The sequence below is a fragment of the Myiozetetes cayanensis genome, unplaced genomic scaffold, assembly GCF_022539395.1.
Source record: "Myiozetetes cayanensis isolate MyiCay16 unplaced genomic scaffold, myiCay2020 scf20-37, whole genome shotgun sequence".
NCBI classification, from domain to species: domain Eukaryota; kingdom Metazoa; phylum Chordata; class Aves; order Passeriformes; family Tyrannidae; genus Myiozetetes; species Myiozetetes cayanensis.
The window spans coordinates 4,073,393-4,096,869 of record NW_026087412.1 but is presented as its reverse complement, the minus strand read 5'-3'; the positions used below and the strand labels follow the sequence as shown (position 1 = coordinate 4,096,869).

The 23,477-nt window shown below is 38.5% G+C and overlaps 1 protein-coding gene across 2 annotated transcripts in view; it reads left to right on the top strand.

The window, feature by feature from the left end:
- Positions 1 to 23,477, top strand: part of SDK1 (sidekick cell adhesion molecule 1) — a 390,932-nt gene that overhangs the window by 83,467 nt on the left and 283,988 nt on the right. For both annotated transcript variants that reach the window (XM_050317843.1, XM_050317842.1), the window contains exon 3: positions 23,250 to 23,409. In XM_050317843.1, the coding sequence (XP_050173800.1) occupies positions 23,250 to 23,409 (160 nt within the window). The remainder of the gene's footprint in view (positions 1 to 23,249; positions 23,410 to 23,477) is intronic.

The window sequence follows — 23,477 nt, the reverse complement described above, 5'->3', positions numbered from 1 at the left end:
GAGGATGCAGTAACAGCACTGACAGTGGATGGTGCCCAGTTCTTCCTTTAGGAGATGCTGTGCTGACAGTGTCATGCCCAGCCCCTGGGCTGTGTCCCAGCTCAGCTGGACCTTCTCCTAAAAATTTCTGGGGGGAGGAATCAAGGCACCAGGCTTAACATTCAGCTGGTGTGCCATCACCTGTTAATTCTTTTTATGTCATCTCAATTGAAAGAAAAATGTTATGTGTCAGAAAATATGAATTTTTTCAATGAGCTGACCAGGCCAGTGGTGGGGGCAGGAAGTGAGTGATATCCATGGGTCACAAGTGAGCAGCAATATTCCAGAAGCCTTTCTTCAGAGCCTGCAATACCCTGTTTAAAATATGGGCTCTGATAGGAGAGGATTTGTTTCAATCATGATGTAGTAAATTTATCCTTGGGGATATCAGGAAGGAGGGGTTGCATCAACAAGTGTCTGCCTTTCTGTCAAGATCTGATTAGTTGTGAAATTACAAGTAACATTTTAGACATGGTTACAGTAAAGGTTACAGGCACTCTTGGATCTGAAATTTCATTTTAGAGCAAAAGGTCCCCAAGGGCTGGTTTAATTTATTTAATTACATTGTACAAGACTTGGGTAATAGTTTTAGATCAAAGTATAAGAACCAACTTCCAGGCGAATTTGTAATATAATTCAAAGTGGTAAATTGCTAAACACTTCAACAATTGTGCTTTGTAAGACAGGATGATACAAGGATATGGATTGCAATTATATAGTGCAACTGTAAGTCTTATATTAAAATCGTAAATAATAAACTAGGAAAAGTAACTTGCTTAATTGTAATGGCAGCAAATCTTTCCTCAAAAGATTGTGCTATGAAAACAGAACAAAGTGGCCTAGGAAGCCCCCAGGCCTTTTAAAGTATTTCTTACCCCCCTTGGTAGTTTGAACAGGGAAGAAGGGCTTTTAAATTTAGTATTTTCATAAGATGATTCTATTCAAAGGGTTCTCTGACTGTAGTGCAGAGAGAATTACTGTGTTAGTTCTGGGTCTTTCCTCATTAGGTGTGTCATGATGATGGGTGAAATGTTCTTAAACTTTCAGATTCCCCATATTGCATATCTTGAGTGATTCTTCCTTTCACTCTTCCCACTTCCAGTTGAAACTCTTGTACCCATTTTCCTAGACACAGTGCTTTGGATGGCTTTTTTCCCAGCTTTTTTAGTACCACATGCCCAGTTGAGCATCCTCAAGCTGTTTCCCTGTTGGGTCTGTGATCGGCAACATGGGGAAAATGATCCAAACCCAGTCACCAAACGAAGCATTAATTACTCAGTGCTCTAAAAGTACAGAGTGCACACAGCAAGAACCAGAAAACACAAATCCCACAATTAACAGGTCCAGGTCCTTTTCATGCCGTGATCTTTCTTTGCCAGCTCTTTGGATTGACCCTTAAGCGAACGATTTTCAACTCTTTTGCCTGGGCCAGTGAAGCACTTGGTTTGGGAATGCTGTTCCCTGGGTGTTCCCTTTCTACTCAGGCAGCTCTGAGTGTCACTCCCAGCATCACATCTGATTACTAACACAATTCCAGGGCTCCACTCATGCCAGTCGTGGCTAAAGCTTGACAAAGGAGATGTATGATGAGGGTGGGGGCTGGCAATAAATCTGAGCTCTCGTGTCGGATGTTTGAGAATCTGACTTTTATCTGACATACTCTTTTACAGTTCTTACATTAAATCTTGTGATCCACAAATATATGCTACATCCATCAGAAGTTTTTTCCAATTCATCATGCGTGGCCTTAAAGCTTTTTTTTCCTGTGATTTTTAAAGAAAAAATCGACCAGGGATTTCATTGAAGCCTTCCTTTAAATAGAGGTGTTTGGACACTTTGCAATCAGTGTTCCAAAGATCAATATCCCTCTGAAATATAGTGTATTTTCCTCTGTTTCATATTTAAAGGGCAGTTCTGTTTGTTTCTGTATTGATGTGCTACTTTTTCATGGTTTCCATCTTGCACATTTGATCTATTTGGCAACAGAGCAATGCTGATTTTTGGTCAGCTGAGGTACAAGTGATGACTCATCTCAGAACTGTCTTCCCAGTGATGGCTCCCAATGCAGATAATTCCACCTAAATAAACTATAAGTACATTGCATTTTAACATCCAGCTGCTTGTTCTTGGAAGAAAAAGAACAGCAGAACCTCCATCAAATACAGGTTGGTTTTTCTAGAGCAAACTGGTCCATTTAATGAAAAAGATTAGAAAATGAAGGAGTGGCAAATTGAGGAATAATGTCAGACTTAGTTTTCTCCATGGTACTAATATTTTTAATACATATATATAAATTATTCCAACAGAAACATAGAACTACAGTAGGACTTCTTCGTGCTAAAGCTCAGACACGTCTTTCCTGTAGAAGGACAGAGGGAAAATGGGAAGTGGAGCTCAGGATCTGATCCCTGGCTTCAGAGCTTATCAGGCAGTGTTCAAATTATCCTTTAGTTCTTCTGGCCATTTAGTACTAAAAGCACTCCTGATTAATACAAAGAGTTCTGTGGATGATTCTCTGTGCTCACTGGATCAAACAGTATCCGTTGTGCTTCTTGCACGAGCCAAATTGAGCTGCCTCTTGTTTAAATTTTGTGGTATTGTGGCAGATGATAAAATCTGCTGCAGTTTCCAGGCTTATAGAATTCTTGAAACATCACACTAAACTTAGAATGGGAGAGTCCTTTGCTAAAATTGTTCAGACACAAGAATTTAAATGCAGGGGGCTCACCAGTTTTCAAATATTTTATATTTAAATAATTCTCTTAAAATATTTGATTAGTCTTGCAATGTGCTGTTTAACATCAAACATTCAGTCAATGGTCATGATAATTATTTGAGCTGAAATCCCTTTTCCTTGTAAATGAAGCATTAACTGGTGGTGAAATAGTCTATTCTGTAATATATATGTAATTTCCAAATGGATATGAAAAACTACATGTTTAAGGGGGTTTTGTGGGTATTTTTGGGGGGGTTGTGTTTTGTTGTTGTTGTTTTTTTTCCCCTATGAAGTTTTTCTTGGAAGTTTTTTTGCTGGGGGGGTGAGAGGGAAGAGGTAGCTTCACTGTATTTCACATTTACCACACAAGGCTTTGAGCTATTTTTTTTCTCTCTATCTTTTGAACTTTGATGTTTTGAAGGACCTTTTCTTCCTGGCTTTCTCTGTCCTGCTGTTTAACCTTTCTGGCCCTTTTAATGCACTTCCTTACTGCAGGCAGTTTTCCTTTCTGAAACAAAATAGTACTGTATTAGATTTTTCTCATTGCTATGATAACACTTAAACTCCTGAAATCTTGCATTAAAATAGGTCTCTTTATGGAAGCAACAAAATCCAAAGTGTGAAGGGAATCCCATGCTACTCTATTAAACCATTAAAATTTAGGAAATTCCTTGACATGAATTAGAAAGTTTGATTTAAAATACCACTGAGGAAGTTTGAAGCTTGGAAGTAGCTCATTAGCTCAGTATCACTTGTGGGGTATTACAGACTGCTTAAATGTTACCAGGGGAAAGTTGATTATCTGAAGGATAAAAGTCTTCATAGGAACTGATTTGTCTGAGCTGTTAAAGTTGATAGTTTAGTTTTAAAAAATTAGTTAAAGAATTGGACTTGTTGAAGCATAACCTACAGCCAGGATAACAACTGGATTAGCATTTACCAAAGGTAGAAGCAAACTGCAGGTTTGATGAGGGATGGAGGTGGAGGGGACCTGGTGATGCTGCTTAGGGAGTCAGGAATGAAAGGGAAGACTTTGGAACTGTTGGAATTTGAAAACAGGGGAATTTCATGGGCACCAGCATATCCATGGATAACTGGATTTATTGATTCCCTGGCAGACAGAACACTGGACTTGCTTGACACACTTTTCAATGTTGTACTTGGGGGAAAAGGAAGATGTGTTTGTCACTGTGGTGTTTTGCTGTCTTTAATTTATATCAGGATTCTGTGCCTGCTCTAATGAGTGAACTCCAGCTGCTGGATTCCATATGGGAAATGCAGCCAGCATAGCTCTTCCTGACAACTTGTGCCTGTGCTGTGAAAGCTGAGAATGAATCAGCATGAGAGATCTGGGAATGATAGTCTAACATAAAACAGATGACTGTCATCTATTATTTGGGTGGCAAGGAGAGATAAGAGGGAGGAAAGTTGGCTTTTCAAGCGGGGTTAAAGAAATGAATTTTATATCAGTGCAGTTTGTGCCTCTAATTTAGAAACAATTTACAGTCACTTGGGAAATTCTGTCTTCAGGGGTGGATTTGAAGGTGTGTGCTAGGGAGGAAGGAATGGTCAGAGTAGCTTCCAGTGGCTGTGGAAGCTGTGGGGAAGGGGGAAGAGTTAAAAAACAACCAAAAAACTCCAACCTATGTACCTTTAGTTGTGGCTGTAATTAAAGGAGTTAATGGAGGTCTGTGTGTATCATCTGGCAGCCTGTGCATTTGAAGAAATAAGTAGCAAATGAGAAATAACTTAGTTTTGTAAATATGTCTTTTCTATTTCATGAATGCTTGTTTTTATCTCTGATTTTAAAGACATATCCTTTTTCACCATTTTCTTTTAACCACAGACAGCATGAACAGAAGGTAGTTGAGTTACTAGACCCTATCTGGATTTCGGAATTTCCATGCAAAGTTCTGGGTCTTGGGTTAAAGCAAAGAGAAATTATGTTGTATATTGTGTATTTGAGGAGAATTCAAGACAGAGAATCAAAATTCCTGTGAAAATTTACCACAACACTCCTCTCTGTTGCAGTGTATTTTCAGTATTTGAGGCAATATTCCTTCTGGAATTCAAGCTTCTTGATCTTTTTTTTTTCATCTCAGACAGAAGTACCTCCTTTGGGACACAGTCTGATTCAGATTCTTCTCTTTCTGTTTTCCATCTCTCCACTCAGTTCATCTAACCTGATTTCACCCAGCCTGTTCCACAGTCCCCTCTTTCCAGGCCTTTTTTTTTGTGTTGGGCTTACACAGTGGCTCTGCTGAGCTTCTGTTCCTTTGCAGTTTAACTTGGTGGAGCTGGTTTTCCTACAGCTTTCCCCACATGTTCTCCAAAGCTTGGGAATCTTTCTCACATCTTCTGTTTTCTTCCAAGGAGTGACAGCCCCACATAAATGTTGATTCATGCAGATTTATTTCTCTGTGAATTCGTCTGTAATTTCAACCCTTCGATAATAAATGGGTTCTTAATCTGTCCACTGAGATAAATATACATATTTATGGAGCTTCTAATCATTGTATCAATAGAGAGAAGTATGAACTGATAAACTCTTAGTACATTTTCCCTTAATAGCTCGTTTAGACCAGCAAAGGTTCCCATGAAAGAAATGAGAGGAAAAAAGGGCTATTTTGAGTGTTTGGTAATGAACAGAGGGCAGGTGTTAAGAAGAATGAAAGCATTAAATGTGTATAAATATCATAATGACACATAAACCTGTATCATTATGATGGTATATGTACTATAATTTACTTTGCCTATATATGTTTACTTTTTACAGGGCATATCTGGCTGCAGAAAACTTTTTCTTAATTGCTCAATTTTGAGCTGAAATATTTTATGCTGCTCTGTGCTTGAGGGTAAAATTTTCTGGGGGAGCTTGAACAAGAATTAATAGTTGAAGTCTTTCTGCATGGAGAAATATATGGCAGAACCACTACTGCCATTAAAGATGAAAAGCTGCATCGATTTAGATGGAGCACGACAGTTTAAAAATAATGGGCGTACAAAGATTTATTTTGAACTCATGAAGCTTATTTTTGTTAATGATCCAACTCAGTTTATTAGGAACCTGTGATATAAATATAATAATAATCTTGATAATCTTATCTCCTGATGACACCTTCTGAATAGAAGAGGAGATTGCTCCTTTTATTTGCACAGTTGCTGTGGGTATTTTTGTTTAGGTCTGTCTGTGGAAAGTGTCTCTTAGTTCACCTTCAGAGGTGTCAGCAAGTGCTGAGATGTGAAGTGGACACATCATCTGTCAGTGGGCTGATGCCACAAACTGAGCCCTCTGAGTGTGTTTTACAGAAGTGAGGGCTCGTGTGTCCCCTCCTGCAGCAGCTGCTGGGAGAGCAGCTCGTTGGGAGTCCACTCAGGTGAAATGGAATCATAAAGTAAAAGAGATTGCTGCTGAGCCTCTCTTGTTTTAGGGGTTAAAGATGAGTTCTGCCAATATATCGACCCCCTGAGCCAAAAACTAACACTGTTCTTCAAAACTTCTGCTCTTCTCTCCCTCTCTGCTTGTTGGATACATTCTATAGTCATTTACTGTCAGAAGATGAGGAACAACATACAGTGTTGAGTTTTCAGAAATATTTGTAATTCAAGAGAATATGCAAGTAGTTCAACTTCTTTGTCTTCCAGAATTTTGGTGGGCTTTTTTGTGCTTCAGTAGCGTTTTATTGTTCCACTTCTCCTCCATAAAAGACTATTTCTCTTCTAAATGTGGTTGATAAAATCAAAAGATCAGTTTCACTTTTCGATCTCCTGAGAGAATTTAGAGAGAATTGCTCTTGAGCAAATGAAAATAAATTTTCACCTTAAAAGTTTGCAGATTCCTTCCATTTTGCCTTCCAAATAGTACATAGCTGCCAGAATATAATTAATTAATATTTCCTTGGAACCTTGTATGCACTAGAAGCACTCCTTAAAAGTAAAAAGGCTGGAAATCGTGTGATGGCTGCCATGGATTTTGTAGTTGCTCTCTCTCACTGAGAGATATTGTATTGATATCCAATTTTAAGGCTCAATAAAACCTTTGTTACTGATGTGGATACTCTTGTGACACATGAACAGTTGTTATCAGGCAGCAATTTGCAGTAAACAGTTGTAGTAAACCAAGGAATTGGCCAAGATCTTTAAAAAGGCAGTATGGAAACAGCCTTCCAGAAAGGAAAGCTCAGCTCAGAGCAGTAGTTTGAGCTTTGTGAACTTGATACAAATACATTTTCACTGAATAGTGTTTATAGCTGCTTGCTAAGGTTATGTCAACACAGCAAATCAAATCCTTCACACTTTTGCCTTGTTTTAAAGAAAACATCATTTTCTCCAGGAATGACTCTTTCAAGACTTTCAACCAGCAGTGAGAAATAGGATTAATTACCTTGGAACACAGGCAGGTACCATTAGTCAAGCAGTGCCTGGCAATCTGCTTCTGTGCTGGTTACTTCTGACTCTGCCTCAGATTCTTTCCCTGTGTGTAATCTGTATTTGTTTGGGTTTTCTGCTGTCTCCACCCCTGGATGTTCTGATGGGAATACAGCAAAGACTGAATTCCTTATTTCAATTTTTTTTCCCCCCAAGAATTCCAGGATGCTCAGTAGGAACCACGTGCTGCTAAAATCCAACAAACACGGTGTTTTGTCCATTTAAGAAATACTGTGTGCATAGGATAGATGATAATAAATACCTTGTTTATCTTAGCTGTTTTTCCTCTGCCAACTGTGCAGGCAGAGCTGCAAGGTAAAGGTCCCCCATCCACAGATTTAATCTTTCTTCAGTTCAAAGCTTTGTAAGTAAAAGCAACCATCTGTACAGGACAGCTGTTGAGATCCCTCCCTTACAAGCATTGTGTTGGTGCCAAAGTGGAGCTTCTTGCCCTCATATCATTGTGCCCTCATTAAAAATAAACAGCACAAACCCCTTCGATGTTCTCCTTGAAACCCAGTAAATGATACAGTAATTCCTGTTGCAATCATTGTCTTCATTAGAGGTTTTTAATGGAGGACCTCAATGAACTCAATGTTCAGTGCATTCTCAGCCAAGGTGTGGTTAGTAAGGATTTGGGCTTGGTTTTGACATTTAAATATTTTTATAAATGTTGGTTTTATCACCCAGGTCAACTAACTCTTCATTCATTCCATCTATGGGCAAACCATAGAATGACACAGTTCAAGCAGTTGGTTTTCTTCTGATCTCCATGATGTATTTGCCCTCTCTGTAAATGTTAGTCTGGAAAAGAAGAAATCTAGGAAATTAAAACAGAAAAAAAATTGCAAGTATAAAGGCATGTACTTTCGTGGAAGAACAGGCTTTCAATATGTGAAAAAACCCTTGCCCAGGTACTATCAAAGTGAATAAAAATAGAACATGAACAATGTATAAAAGCAGAAAATTGTTTTCAATATACTTGGCTGGTATTGGTTTCAAAGGCATAAGAGTGAGGATCAGATGCATTTAGGAATTTATAATGGAAATTCAGTTGCTTAATGATGCAGATGATTTTCAAGCACCAAAGGGGTAAAAAAAAAAAAGCTAAGGCTATACATTTGATTTTCTCTTTTACAGTGCTTTTCTTATGTCCTTTTCTGTAGTATTCTTGCCTTCTCAGTATCTGTCTTTGAAATCAATTTCAGATGTCAGGAAAAAAGTTAAAGATGTTGGCAGTGGTTGTCAGGGATCAGACTCAGATGTCTCATTAAACTGAGCAAAGAGAGAGTGCGAATCACCTTTAATTTTCAGATTGGTTGGTCTTTAATGTTGAACTGAATGTGATTGATGCCTTGCAGAGTAATATGTGATAATATTTACTGAAACTTCTCTTAAATATTTGAAGATACATTTCTGTGTGTGCCTGGTAGGAATGATTTTTGGTTTCCTGGGTTCTTCTTTCTTGGCTGATGGCCTCTGAAGTGAACTTTCAGAACAAATGTAGAACAAGTCAGGCATAGCCCTGTAGTGTTGATAATATCAACTTGACAAATGTATTCTGAATTTTGCCTGCAGCCATTAAAATGGAAAGCGAAGTCGGAAGTGTTTTATGGGAGGTTTTTTTTTATTGCTTGTACCAGCAAGTATTGTACTGATTTTGTCAAAGGAAAACATAATTTTTATAAAGCACTTGCCCTGTTGACTCCCAACTAGAACAATATATTTTAATCCATCATCGTGTTATTTTTACTGCTTCATTGTTTTATTTGCCATTACTGTACTTTTTTTCTGTTTACTTCTAAGCTGATATAAACTAAAGGCCAAAAGTCTAAACTAAATAAATATTGTCTTAATGCTAATTTGGGCTGACTGTTTATTAATAGAACTAGCTTTCTATATATAGAGAGAGAAGAGAAATGAGGGAGGCTGTTGTTGAACTTTGCTCACACAATTGTAGTGGTTTGGTTGTATACACAGAGGAGAAGGTCAGCTCTGGTCATACTGTTTTGTCATGTATACTGTTTTTATTAATTTTATTTATTTTTGCAATTAATTGTGTTTGAGCTACATTGTAAATAGGAACTAGAAGGAGAAAAGACATCAACTTTTGCCAGATACAATGGGTTGGCAAAAAGCACATGTAGAGAAGTGCCTTGTGTAGCTTGACAGGATTCTTTAATAGAGAAACAATTTTGCTGTGAGGCTGCTGGATTTGCCTTTGTCCAATAAATGTTTCCTGTAACCATGGAACACGTTAATTTAATGTGTTTGCACATTAAAACCACTGTCAGAGTAAGTACCTGTTGAGTATTGCTAAACAAAGACAAAAACAACTAATTTGCCTCTTAATGAGGCAGCAATAATGCACCAACATTCCAGGCTGTTTACTCTTAAGGCAGCCAGGGGTTCTGGCTGAGGGTGATTTCAGAGGTTATCCTCCACAAAGAAGCCTTTTGAAATCTGTACTTGGGAAATATATTTTCATAAACTACATCAATGAAAGTTCTGCTTGTGAAAAACGTATGAATAGGAGTATTTATGTGACAGCCCTTGAAATAATAACTGTCAGTAATTGGGATCTGTCACAGCAGGTTCAGTGATATTTGGACCAAACTGCTCTCTATTTTTTTTGCAATTCATAGAATCATAAAATCACAGAGTGGTTTGGGTTGGAAGGACCTTAAAGCTCATCCAGTTCCACCCCCTACCACGGACAGGGACACCTTCCACTACCCCAGGTTGCTCCAAGCCCTGTCCAACATGTACATAACATGGGCTTTTGTTTGGATTTTGTCTTATTCACACCACGATGGGAAACAAAGTAGTGGAAGTGCCCAACAGGCTGCCCTGTAACCTCACATTTGGGGTCACTTCAGTTCCTCTGTGCCAGGGTAGGTGTGTTTTACCCACAACAGAACCTGCAAAGTCGGGTTTGTTTGCAGTGACGTGTCAGAGCATCACTAAGGGATTACAGCTGTGTTCTGCTTCAGTGGCCCCCTCCAAATTAATTAATCTATAGAAATCTTTTGTCTGTTAAGCAAAGAGCTACAGGCTTTCCTTTCTTTTGTAAATCTTCTTTTGATATAGAAGAAACCATTTTCTAGGTGTTTCTAGAGCACTCTATTTCTACCATTTGCTTGTACAAGTTTGTTGTTAGAATTGTAATTTTTTGGCATGTGCTGTAGATAAGTGACTTTTATTTTAAAGCTTCAGTTTGGAAGAACAGGAAGTATACCTTGACATTTTTTGACCCTGTGTCTAAATATGTGAGGAGTTACGAATTTCAGTGTGTGAGTCAGAAGAGGGAGAGCAGGGAGTAGTATTTGTGAGGCTTAAACCTCAAATAGCCCAGGTTGTTTTCCAGCTGGGTTGGCATTAAATGCTTGGTGGAAGGTGGAGTTGCTTAGTTGATCTAGTCTCACCTATTGCTTCTTAAAAGAAGTCAGTGCTCCTGTTACACAAAGAACTGCTCTTTGTTTAAAAATAACTTGAAGCTGCCAGTCCTTTCAGAGAACGTAATTATTTCCTCTGGGGAAAATAACATGCCTTGTCTACTCAAAGAAAGCATTTAGGATGCCCTTTCCTGCTTTCTTTGTCCTGCAATAATCTACTTTTTTTAGGAGGAACATTTCTGCTGTCACCATTTTTCTCTGGAGCCGGGTGAAAACAAGCTCAGTCTGTGCTGTCCTGTGATGCACTCCCTGTAAATATGGGTAATACGTCATCTGTGTTTGTCCCTTTCTCCCACAGAGTTTAATAAAGGAAATTATTCTGATTAATAGCTTTTAGATTTAACAAACAGCACCGTTTGGGGTTATACATCCATCTGGTCCAGCTCCCAAATTGTCAGCTTGATGATGTATGTGAACGTATAGAGCAGAAACAGATGACTGGAGGGACTGGTGAAATCCTGCCGAGAATTAAGCTGGCAGATTGTTTCCCCCAGTGAGCAATCTTAGAGAACTTGTAAACCTGCCCAGGGCTTCCCTCTTGCAGGGTACAGGAGTGCTCATGACTCGGGGTTCTGGCTGATTCCATGTTCCCTGTGAATGCACATCTTCACTGCTGTCAGGGGGTCCGGGTTCAGGGCTTTGCTCTCCATTTGCTTCGTGCTGCTGAGCAGGAGGGAGCAGGACATCTGTTTTTATCTGCTCAGGCTCCAGCACAGGCAATCAGGTGCTCCTGGCTGGGATTGCAGGAGAGCAGGGTTAGGATGCAGTACAGTAAGTCTGACATGCAGGTGTTGGGTGGTTTTCCTCTTTGCCAGCCTGTGTGTTGTGCAGCAGTGGGATGGGACTCAGCTTGATGCTGCATTTCTGTGAGGAGTCCGGAGTTCTGTGTCAGATCTCTCACCAGTCACTCACAGGCTGTGCCCTGACCCACAGTTTAAAGTGGGACATGAAGGTTACATGTGCAGAATTCCTACCTTTCAACTGGATAATATTTTCTCATCACTAAGGTGACTGAGGGCTTACACAAAACTCTACCAGACTTACAAACCCAAGCTTTCTGTGAAGCAGTTCATCCACCTTCTGCTTTCACCATTTAGAAGAACCATCTATGTGAAGGGCAGCCTTTTGCCTGATTATTTTAGACAAAAAACTCAAATTGAAGACAAAACTCATGACTTTTTTTTTCTTTTTGCATTGTCAGCCTTTTGAAGGTATTAAGACTCTCCTGCAGGACATGCCTTAGTAATAGACTAAGTGATGTCTTTTTTTTTTTTTAATTTTTACTTTAGAAATTTTGGTTAAATAGAATTTCATCTTTTCCCAAAGTTTGAGGGTAACTTCAGAAATGGTTTTTTGTCTTCGACACAGACTCACCACTTGTTTTCAGTTCCTTTTTTTTTTGTTAAATATTCTTTAAACATGCTAACACCACTCATAGGTTGTAGGCATTGCTTTTTACTTCTCCTGAGCATTGTCCTGACTAACAGCTAATGGAGTAGAGCCTCCTTGTACTTAGTTGAATATTGTGGTGATATTGCACTAAAATGTGATGATTACAGGAATTACTTCCAAAGATAACACTTCAGGTTTACATTCATTACCTTTTGTAACTTGAAAAAGCCCATCCTGATGACAATTTTTAATGCAAAAGGACGTTTTTTGCCACTCTGTGAATTGGAAATGATGTATAGTGCAATTATTACTTGTGTCCTGAGAAATCTATCCATACTAGAAGAAAAACAATTTTCCCTTCTATTTCAGTACATGATTATACATTGTGTATATATACATACTTCTGATAATGGGTTTTAACCAATATTTTATTGATTTACTGTAGTTACATACAGAGTAATAGCTTTCAGTTCTTTGGGATTTCATAATTTTAACATAATGTCTTTTTTACAAATGGCACAAATGAATAATGAGTATTAGTTGCACTGTGAGCTGTGGATCTCTTCAAGATGTTCAGGTGCATTAGTACTGGCTCTTAGAATGGTTTCTGACAGAGTGTTTCTTTTATTACAGCTCATAATGCAGTGAATGCAATCTTGAAGATGATTTGTTGTCACAATTTTACTTGCACATCCTTTAAAATTTAAAGCACATTAACTGTAGCATGTTTGCAAACAGTAAAGTAGTTAAAAACTGTGCTTTATTTTATCACTTATTAGTATGTTTAGATGGAAGTCCCATGTGCTGAACAGAGGGATGTGGTGCTTTAGTAAAATATATTTGAAGTTTGAGATATGGAATTCGATGCTCCTCTACCCTATAGGATATAGAGATTTAATATAATATTTCTGTACATAGAACAATTTGCTGCTGATTGCTTCAGGCCTTGATATTAAAAGAAAAAAAAACCACAAAAAACACCATAAATCAGCCCAAAAGAAACCCCCAAACCTTAAAAGAACCCAAACAAGAAGAAAATCTTTCACACCTTAATAAAATTATGACATTATTTTCCAGATGCTGTTTCAGTTCCCTGTCTCCCTAACTGGGGTTTAACCCTGTCTGACTTAAAAATAAATCTTTTATTTTTCCTTTACATATACTTTTGATGTATGTCATCCATCAATGTTAGCAAGAACAGTAAATGCGTTGATCTATCGCTACACTTGACAAGTTAAATAACACTTTGTGTAAGAAGTATTGATTTATAAAATCCAGTACATGTAATTAACATTAGAACTGTCAAAAGTTGAAAACAGCATTAACTTGCTGCTTATTTATAACCCAAAGAAAATTAAATAAAATTTCCAGGTTAATCAACTAACTCCTTTTTTTTCCTACCTTCAGATGTGTCAAGCTCAGTTTTGTTTTCTAGAATAGTGAAATGTTTCTTGCAGTTTTGACAGGGAGAAATCATATGTTTCATCAGTATTGTTGCAAATAATTCTATAGTCTCTAGACCTGTGTATTGCCCTCGAAGTGGTGAAAGAATTCCACGTGGATAGTTCTGAAAGGGTGTAGTGTGAAAGGTGCAGAAATAAGTGATGATATTTGGGAAAATGAAGGGAGCCAATTTCTGTGAGTTTTCAAATCCTTCAGTGAGATCCTCTGAGAGCTCTGCAAGGAACTCTCTGGGCTCCTGTTTTTAACCCAAGCACTCACCAGGTGCCTGTTCCAGAGTTTGCTGAAGATGAGGGGAATATTTCAGTTGAGTTCCATGAATTTTGGCCTCTGGTTTGTTTTAATTTCTGTCCTAACCCAGCATCACACAACGATGTGAACAATCCTGTGCTCAGCACCCTCCGATTCAGCAGCGCCACTTGAGCCTTGTTGAGGCAGGCATTATCCAATTTGTAAACCTATTTATGTTTTTCAAGTTTAAAAGAGCAAAACAAAAAAAAAAAAAAAGAAAATTACCAGTTACATTGAAACAAAATAACAATAGCAGTAAGGAGTGGGCGTTGCTTTTAACAAAGGTTTGTGCATGAATCATTTCCCCTCCAGTCCCCTTCATCAAAAGAGATGTGTTTATATCTTCTCTGGATATTCATAGCTGTTTTGCTGTTTAGAAATAATTCTCTCCTTGAAATAATAAAATAGGTGGCCTGACATGGCTTTCAAATCTGGCAGTGCCTTTGCTGTGGGGTTTTTTTTCCCTCTTGCTGCACTCGTGTTTCTGTTCTGGTACCTCCAGACACTCCTAAGCTGTTTACCTTTTTGATTTCATTTATCTTCTACAAAGTCACCAACTGAGAGGGGCTCTTATCCTGGGGATGAACTTGTGGAAAGCACACTTATGTTTTCATCTTTCCTGTTCTGTTAAATGTTCTGTAGGGTTTCATCTTGCCTTCATCCTGGTGTCAGCTGGAATATTTAGAGGATGTAAATATATATATAAATTGCTGGATAGATATCAGTGTGATCAGACTGCCCTACAGTAGTTGAAGACTGGAGATTATGCAGCAGCAACAATAGCTTCCTTGTGGTTAAAATAACGAAGGAAATCCTGCTACATTTGGATTCTCTTTGGGCAAGGCAGAGTTGCCTTCCACCTGCTGTGGGCCGAGATTTAAACAGTAACAACTCATTTCCTTGTGAGTCTCTGTAAACATCGTAGATATGAAGAGAATATAAAAAGCACAGTAGGGTTGTGCTTTGATACCAAATGCAGCCCAGAGAGGTTGGAGGTTTTGTTTCAGTTTTGGTAGTTAATGGGTTCCCTTTCGCTCTCCCCCTTTGTGCTCCCCTTTTTTCTCTCAGTGCATTTGTAACTTCAAGAGATCCTTGGGAATATTTAAAAAAAAAAAAAAATTAAATTCTGCAGCTTTTTTTTTTTTTGTGGCTGAACTACACTAAACATCACTTAAGAACATCATCTCCAGCCTCTTGATTTTTAATCTTGCAGCAGGTGATGGCTTTAAACTGCAAGAGGGTAGATTTTGATGGGATATTGGGAAGGAATCCTTCCCTGGGAGGGTGGGCAGGCCCTGGCACAGGTTGCCCAGAGAAGCTGTGGCTGCCCCAGCCCTGGAAGTGTCCAAGGCCAGGCTGGACAAGACTTGGAGCAACCTGGGCTGGTGGAAACTGTCCCTGCCCATGGCAGTTGGGTGGAATGAGTTGAATTTTAAGGTCTCTTCCAACCCAAACCATTCTGTGATTCTACAATTTTCCAGGAATTTTAAAAACCCTGTGAATAGTGATTGCCTTCAAATATACAACAAACCAATTTTTTTTTAATTTTTTTTTTTATTTTGCCCTGACTGAACTGAATTATTACAGGAGGTCAGAAAGTGAGACTAAAACATGAGGTGTAGAAATTAAATGGGAAAAGAAAGCCTTAGTGGGACTTCAGGTTAATACATTAGGAGCTGCTTGAGGCTCCGTTAAAATGATATCAGCTCATTATTTTTTTTCTCCTTGGCTGGTCTGCTAAAGAAATCAATTTTAAGAAAAGAATAATACAATTGCATGTGGGAAAATCTTTCTCGGTGTATTTGGGGATAACTGAGAGAGTTTTATGTTGAATTTTAATGGAGTGATGTTACCAACCACTGTCTTTTTTCTTTTTTTTTTTTCTATCAGAACCAAGGTCCTATAAAAACTCTTCTGTGGTTCTGTGGGCCCTCCTCCTTTCAGTTATGAATGTTTCTAATAAAACTTGAGAAACCTTCTCTTAAAAGGGAGTTCTTCAAGAAGTGATCCTGTAGTGAATGAAAGGATGGTCTTTAAAGAGATATCAATGTTAGGGAGTAGATTTTATGAATGCAAAGAATAGTTATATTTAAGGAGTTTTAAGCAGTTGGTGATAGTAAGATTTTCTTTTTTTATCATAAGAAAACCCACTCTAGCTTTTTTTCTGTCGCAGATGTATTTTTGTAGTTGATCTGAGGCTGTTTGTAGGGAAAAATGGAAGAAGGTTAAGAGAGATAACAGGGACTGTTTGGGCCTTAAAACAGGGAAGAAAGGTTGGAAATATTAAAACAGGTTTTCCTGTAGCAACTCACTTTGTGGGGTTTATCTTAGAATTGTAAAATTTTCTTAGGGAAAGAATTGGCTTGTTTGTTCTTTTCAGCAATTCTGAGCATAAGCCAAGATTTGGGAAAAACATTTGATCTCTGTTTGCCTCAAGAAACGAGGAGCATGGAAGCCAGCTGGAATCTGCAGTGCCATTTAGGTAATTCTGGAATAGAGAAGTGATGCTTCCATAAGAAAAAAAAAAATAAAAAAGGAGTTTTTAATTAAATCTACTTAACTATCAGTGTGAAACACTCATTTTGGCCGCTTGGGACTCCTATTCTATTGAATTGTGAAAAGCTAATCATAACTATACATTACAGAATGTTTAGTTTGCCTCTTGGGACAGAGTGCAACAGGTTTGCAATCTTTAGTTCAATATTTCTTCTATCCAAATCAAATATATGATTGGCAATTACCCAATAACTAACTTGGCAATTAGTTATGTGACCTGTTCAAGGCAAAAAAAGTTACCCACTGAAATCTTGTCTCCCTGTGACTGTGCATTTAAAAGAAATAAATGTCACTTACTCTAGAAATATGTAGGCTTCCTCACAGAACTTGCTGAGTCCTAAAACAATTTAATTCCATCCCCAATTAAACCTTTAAAAGCACAATCCATCAACCTCAGCTGATACTGTATTTGCATTCAGGGATTATAATAGAGGTATCCAAAAAGCAGGTTATCTTTTTTATCTATAGCAGGACAAAAATGGGTAGTGTGGGCTCATTTACTTGACATATGAAATTGAGGAAGAAAGACTGATTTAAATACAGTTGCTTCAGTACTCGTCCAATATAAAACCAGATACCGTCTTTGATAAAAGTTCAGGAAATCCATTTTAAGGGAATACTTTATACCATTGTGTGAAAATTCTTAGCTGCAGCAGTATATTTGAAAAATAACCTGATATTTTAATGAAATATTCACCATGATGCATCAGTCCTTTCCAATCGAGGTTTAGAATGAGGTGGTAAAATGCAATTTAAATTTAATTGTTGTACTCGGTGATTTATGTCACACTTCCAACCACGAAAATTTGAATCTCAAAGATCCAATATTTTGGGTGAAATAGACTTCCTGCAAATCAATACAGTTAAAGTGACTGAATGCTCTAATGTATGTTTGACATTGTTGACAGTTTATGAATAGATCATATACTAACTTTCACAGCATCTCACCAATGCATTTTAGAAGGTTTGAATTCAAAAGAAGATTGACTCAAATATATCTGAGTTCAATCTGACTTTCTGGTACATTTCCCAAGATTTACTGTGTAATAATTCCAAATTCACATGCTATATAAGCTATTGAAGTTCATTTCCACAAGAGAATACAACTTGCATCCAGAGCTAGCACATGGTATGTGTGTGTATCAGAAACTGAGGCAGTGAGATTAAAAAGCTGAGATAACAAGGTTAAAAGACCCTTTTGAAAAGGAAATAGAGAAAAATCTTTTCCACATCCAAGTCAGGAATAAGAAGAAAATGGTTTTGATTCCCCAGAAAGTTGCAGTTGTGGCTGTCAGTCAGTACAGAGCAGCTCGTGCTGGCTGTGTGTGCTTGTGGATGTCACAGCTGATCTTAAACTTGGCCTTCATGGGGTTTTGCTGTCCATAGTTGTGCCTCCTTTCTTTGGATTAGTGAAAAGATTCTTCCTGTCTTTAGTTTGGGTTTCCTGACTCTAGCTGCCTTTTTAATTTAACTCTACTTCTGTATTATGCATTCAATCCCCTTGACGGGTCTTTGGAAATACTCTTTTCATGGCAGTCATTAACCCATCTGAAGGTGGCTCACGTCTCTTTTCCTGGTAAATACTGAGGGCAAAAGCATTTCTGTGTTGTTGATCTTCTCCTGGGCTGATTGTTCAACCTCTGCCTCGTTTTCCTGGAAAATTCCTCCGAGATAATTCGGTTCTTTGTTTTCCTGTGTCAGTTGATTGTACTTTAGACATGCAGATGTCGAAAGAGTGACGTACATCATGCTTTGACTAGGGATTAAGAAGCTAAAATCAATAAAGGTGTGTTATTTAATACACCAATTGTGTTTTTGTTTTGGTTTGGAAAATGTGTCCTGGTTTTCAGTATCACATCTATTGGGTGAACTGAGCGATGGAAAGGCAGCTGCTCACGTGGTATCTTTTAGTGGTTGAGCTGAACTTGCCCTGAATTGCTGATTTCTGTGCAGGTTAATCTACTTTGATATTCAATATTGGCTCACCTAAAAGTGTCTTAAAAGCAGAGATACATAACCAAGACAAATAGCAGTGGCAGTGGGCCCTCACTGTGTTTCCTTCCTCTGAGTGTTCAGGACCACAGGAACTGATTTTCTCAGGATGTGAACACAGGACTTGGCCTGTAACTGTTGCTATCCAACACCTGTGGAGAAGAAATTGCTGAGGTTTTAAGAGGGTAGTTGCAGTGGGTTTTACTGATGAAGGTGATGTGGTTCTTCTCTGGAGTACAGTAACTTTCCTGTTCTCTGTAGGGTTGAGGTTCTCAAGATCAAATTGTGTCTTTAATTAAAATATAGTGATTCCTGAGGGATAGGACCGTGTGACTGCTTTCAAGATCTTGTAGTAACTGCAAGATCTGTTTAATCTGACTTTGCTTTATGTATTTTACAAATGTAGGCTCTTAAAGGGCTAAGAATCATTAGTCAAGCCTTGTGATTTGTTTATTAGAGGGTATGTTTGAGGTCCCTGAGTTGGTGCTCTCCTCCTTTCCTGAATTCACATTCACTCACACCATCCTTAGGAGATTTGGGCTCCCTTGGTTATCTAATGAGTATCTTGAAGTTTTGTTGTCATTCCATTCAGTACAAAGGCTTTCTCATCTTTCCTCTGGTTCTAAGTTTGTGCCTGAACATGATTTCAGGGAGGATGGAGTATGGGGGAGTTTTCAGCTGTTCTGTGGTACATCTCGTCTGCCAGGGCTGAGGACAAGCCCACAGTAGATGAGAATTGCCTACAGCACCATTTTATATTTAACTGCCAACATTAATCCAAGCAAAAGTGTCTGTGCATTGTTGAATTAAGTCTTGAAACTATATTTTGAGATAAAATCCATCTAAACCTTGCATGTACCGATGAAACCTGGCAATATAATGAGACTCTTGCAGTTCAGTGATACACAAAAGCAAGGAAGACATGTTGTGGAGCAAATTTCCAGATAATTTTGGCTATATTCAATCCTGTTTTTTCTTGAGATGTACATAAAAATAAACGGCATCATGCTTTTAGGGATACAGGTCAGGATGTTGGCGAGTTTGGTAAGCAGACTTAATGGAAATTAAATTTATTGGAGCTGTGTGTGCACATGTGCCAACAGATTGGCACCTTATCCCTTCGCTCCTTCTTTCAACCCTGAGAATTCTTTAATTACTATTACTTTTATTTTTAAATTAGTCTTGCTGAAGAGCCAGAAGAGGCTGGAAGTATTAACACATTTAGCATTTAGAAAAAGCAACTGTATATGGCATGTATATGCTTGCTTTTTTTTTTTTTTGCCTTTTTTTTTTTGTCAGTAGAAAAGTATCCTAGCTAGGATTACTCCTTGCAGTATTTTATTATGATTGTTTCTAGTACTCAGGCTTTTTGTTAGTATTTTACTCCATTCTTACAAGAGAGTAACAGCAGAGATGCTTTCCTGGCTTCTAAAATGTTGGTTGGCCTTGTGGTGAGCCCTTGCTGTAGTTAATTCCTGAGTGCAGGTATCTCCCACCTGTTAATTGACCCCTGTATCTTCCAGCCCTCAGCCAGTTCTTTCTCTCCTACAGCTTCCTTTCTGAGATGGTAGCCATCTTGCCTGTTTCCCTGGGATGCTCTGTAACAATCAGACTTGTCCTTGCAGGTCCAGTTTAAAATGTTGCTCTCCATTCCAGCTTAAAGATGTAAATAAAGCTCAAGGGTGCATCTCTGGTGTGATGGTTTGCCTGAGGTGTGAGCTGCAGAAATTCCCAAGTCATCAAAGCCTCCCTGCATGGAGTCTTTGCTCCCCATTTTATTTTCACTTCTGCTTTCTGTGGATATTTAGTGAGCTCTGATTACATAATTGAATTTGATAAACTGATGGTATGTGATTGATGAGAAAGTCAGGAATAAAAGATTAGAAGATAAAATTACTTCGAGGGTTTAAGTAAATCTTCCAGAGAGCCAGGGTAATTTATAAAGCATGTTATACTCTTTATAAAAATAGTCCCCTAGGTCTATTAAATTTTAGCTTCTAACAGAGCTGGATTGAGTTTTGAGAATCATTTTCATGTAATAACAGCTTGATTGTGATGCTTTAAATAGGAGATGGCTCTGAGTGGGCTGCAGTATCACTGAGTTTGGAATATATGAGCAGGAAATGTAGGGCTCAATGACAGACCTGTGGGCAGCAGTTCTTTGTCTTTCAAATAAATAATTTTTTTTCTTGGAAAGGTGTAAGTTAGAAGGAGTAAGTGGATAATTCAGAGTGAAGTAATGAAAGAGGTTGTGCTGCTGGGTCTGTAAATCACTGAAAACCAGGATTCAACAAATGACTTGGGTAGGAGTTTGTAGAGCAGACACCATTTCCCTGTAATCTCCTTCAGTGACTCAACTTTCTTCAGGGAGGAATAGTTTAGGAAGCTCATTCCATGAGCCTCTCTGCACTGGCTGGTAAATGTTCTCAGGGGACTTGGCTCTAATGATTTCAGTGTGCCAACTGGTCTCTGTTACAAACCCTTCCCCTGCTCACCAACACTGCTCCCAGCTGCTGCCTCTCCATCTCCAGAGGGAGCCTGACACCTTTAATCTTGCAAGGGTAAAATGTCTGTCTTGTAACTCTCTTGTGAGACTCCCCAGAATATATGTGAAGGCTTTGACAAGGTTTAACATTTTCTCACTTGTTTAGGAATGTCTTTACAGAAATTTGCTCTTCGCTCTGGGTAAAATAACTGCATTTCACATGAACATCCTCTGGCTCCAACTTAAATTTTTCTTTATAACATTTAAAATATTGGCTGATTTTACTGGTTAGGAGAAAATGAGAGTTGAGATAAGATGACTCCACAATAATTGCAGTCATTAAAACAGGAAGCTTTGCACAATATATTCTCACTCATGTAATAGAGTGAAGAAGCGTAAAAACTATCCTTGGCTTGCCTGGGAATATCTGCTAGTTTGGAACTGTTCCAATTTTCTCATATGTTGAATTTTCTTATCTTCCTGTATAGCCAATTTAAAGAAGATACTGCTGATCTGCACTCGTCATATATCAGTTTGTTTGAAAAACAGGTTCTTTTAAAGCGCTACAAATCAGAAAAGGGCCTTTCCTCAAAATGCAGTTTTTAATTCAGTTTGGTAGAACAGATTTTGTGTGATAGTTTATAAGTATTGCTTTAGGATTATATGCCTTTTTCTTTTTTTTTCCCCCTTGCATAAGTGGCTATGTTTCTGGAGTTAAATTCTAAAAACTTAGGATGCAGTTTGTCAATGCAGATCATCAGATGTGGAGGGAGCTGCTGTTTGATTTATGGCTGGTTGCAGGAGATATTTTGGCGACAGTCAGCCTGGGGCTCCCTGACCACACTCAGCTGGAGTCCAGCTGCTGCCCTGGGACATCCTCTGTGGATGGACTTCCATGGGCTCTGTAAAGTAATAACAATTCCCTGATAAGAGGCCAAGTGAAAGATAAGGGCTTAGAGAAGATGACATCACCAGGCTGGGCTGCAAACCCAGAACACCAGAGCCCCTGGAAAACCATCAACACCCCTTGCCCTGAGCTCTTCTCCCCCAGTCCCTGTGCTTGCTGTCTTGTGGCCATCACCTGTTCAAGATTACAGTGTGTGTGACCTGTGGATTCAAGAATTTCAGCCAGCCTTGAATAGCACATGAGGTCACTTCCCTCTAAACTGTAAAAAAAAAAAAAAAAAAAAATATCTTGAGGTCTTTAAATAGCAGGTATGAAAATGCCTGAGCTTATCTAAAATAAATTTTAAAAGAAAGGTTAGCAGTTTAGCTGAACCATTACTTGCATTGGGACAATATTTGTGTATCTTGGGGTTTTTTGGTGTTTAATATATAAAGTACACACCCTGCACTCTTAAAAGCAGATTTCAGTATCATCTGCCTGTTAAATATTATTCATATTCTGGATTAAATCTCTGACTTTGAATATAACTAGTGGGGTTTATATATAGACATAAACTCCCTGGAACTGTTTCAGGTCAGATTGGATGGAGCTCTGAGCAACCTGGTCTAGTGGAAGGTGTCTCTGTCCATGGCAGGAGGTGGAACTGGATGATCTTAAAAATCCCTTCCAAGCCAGGCCATTCTATTATTCAATGTTAATTTTGGTTGTGGAAGGTATTTGTACACTTCTAATATTAAACCTTTAGTACTAAGTAGAAATTAAACACATGAAGTGTGAAAAACTTCATCTTCCAGAGGTGACTGGGGTGGATCTCCAGCAGGTGTGGACTCAGAATAAATCTGTGTTTGAGTAGAGATTTGGCAATTTACCCATCAAGGATTTTGCTGCTTTGGAGTATTTTGAGTATCTGTGATACACAAGAGTTTGAGACTACATGTGACCCTTGGATATTATTGAAGTACCCTAATTCAAAATCTGTTAGTGGCTTCAGGTAATATAATTTAACACATTTTGGTTGGCAAGAATGTTGGAAAGCGCATTAAACTTGTGATTTTGTGAGGTGTTTTTTTCCTAACTTCTTTTTCCTATCAAAATTCTTTATTTACCCTGAGACTTCTCCTGCTGTGATAATCAGTTCTATCCAAGATTACTCTTCTGGTTTCTATTCAAGAAATAAAAAAAAAAAAAGCTTTGAGTGGATTTAATCCTCACAGAGAAAAGGGGGGGGAAAAGCCAATAGGGCTCATCGCTGCCTGCCACAGCAGACAGTGCTGGAATTCTCGTATGGATAAACAGTAAACATGGACAAAAGCTTGTCTGAGTGGGCAAGGACTAAGGTTATAAAGATCCTGGGGATTCTGCCTCTGAAATAAAGCTTATTTATGATGCACCAATGCAAGCCTTGACTGAATCACGTTGTTACTTGTTTTACGATGCCCATTTTGGAAAGAAATGAGCTAAATATCACTGGTTTATCCTCTGTTTTCTTCAGTAGCCCCTAAAGCCATTTTCCCCTTTGTGTTTCAGATGATGTTGCACCATACTTCAAGACAGAGCCAGGCTTGCCCCAGATACACTTGGAAGGGAACCGACTCGTCCTGACGTGCCTTGCCGAAGGCAGCTGGCCCTTGGAGTTCAAGTGGTTGCACAACGACAGCGAAATCACCTCCTACTCCAGTGAATACAAGTAAATAATCTATATAATTACCTTCTCTAAGTGTAATTGCAAAAAAACCCCAAACCAAATGCTACCCT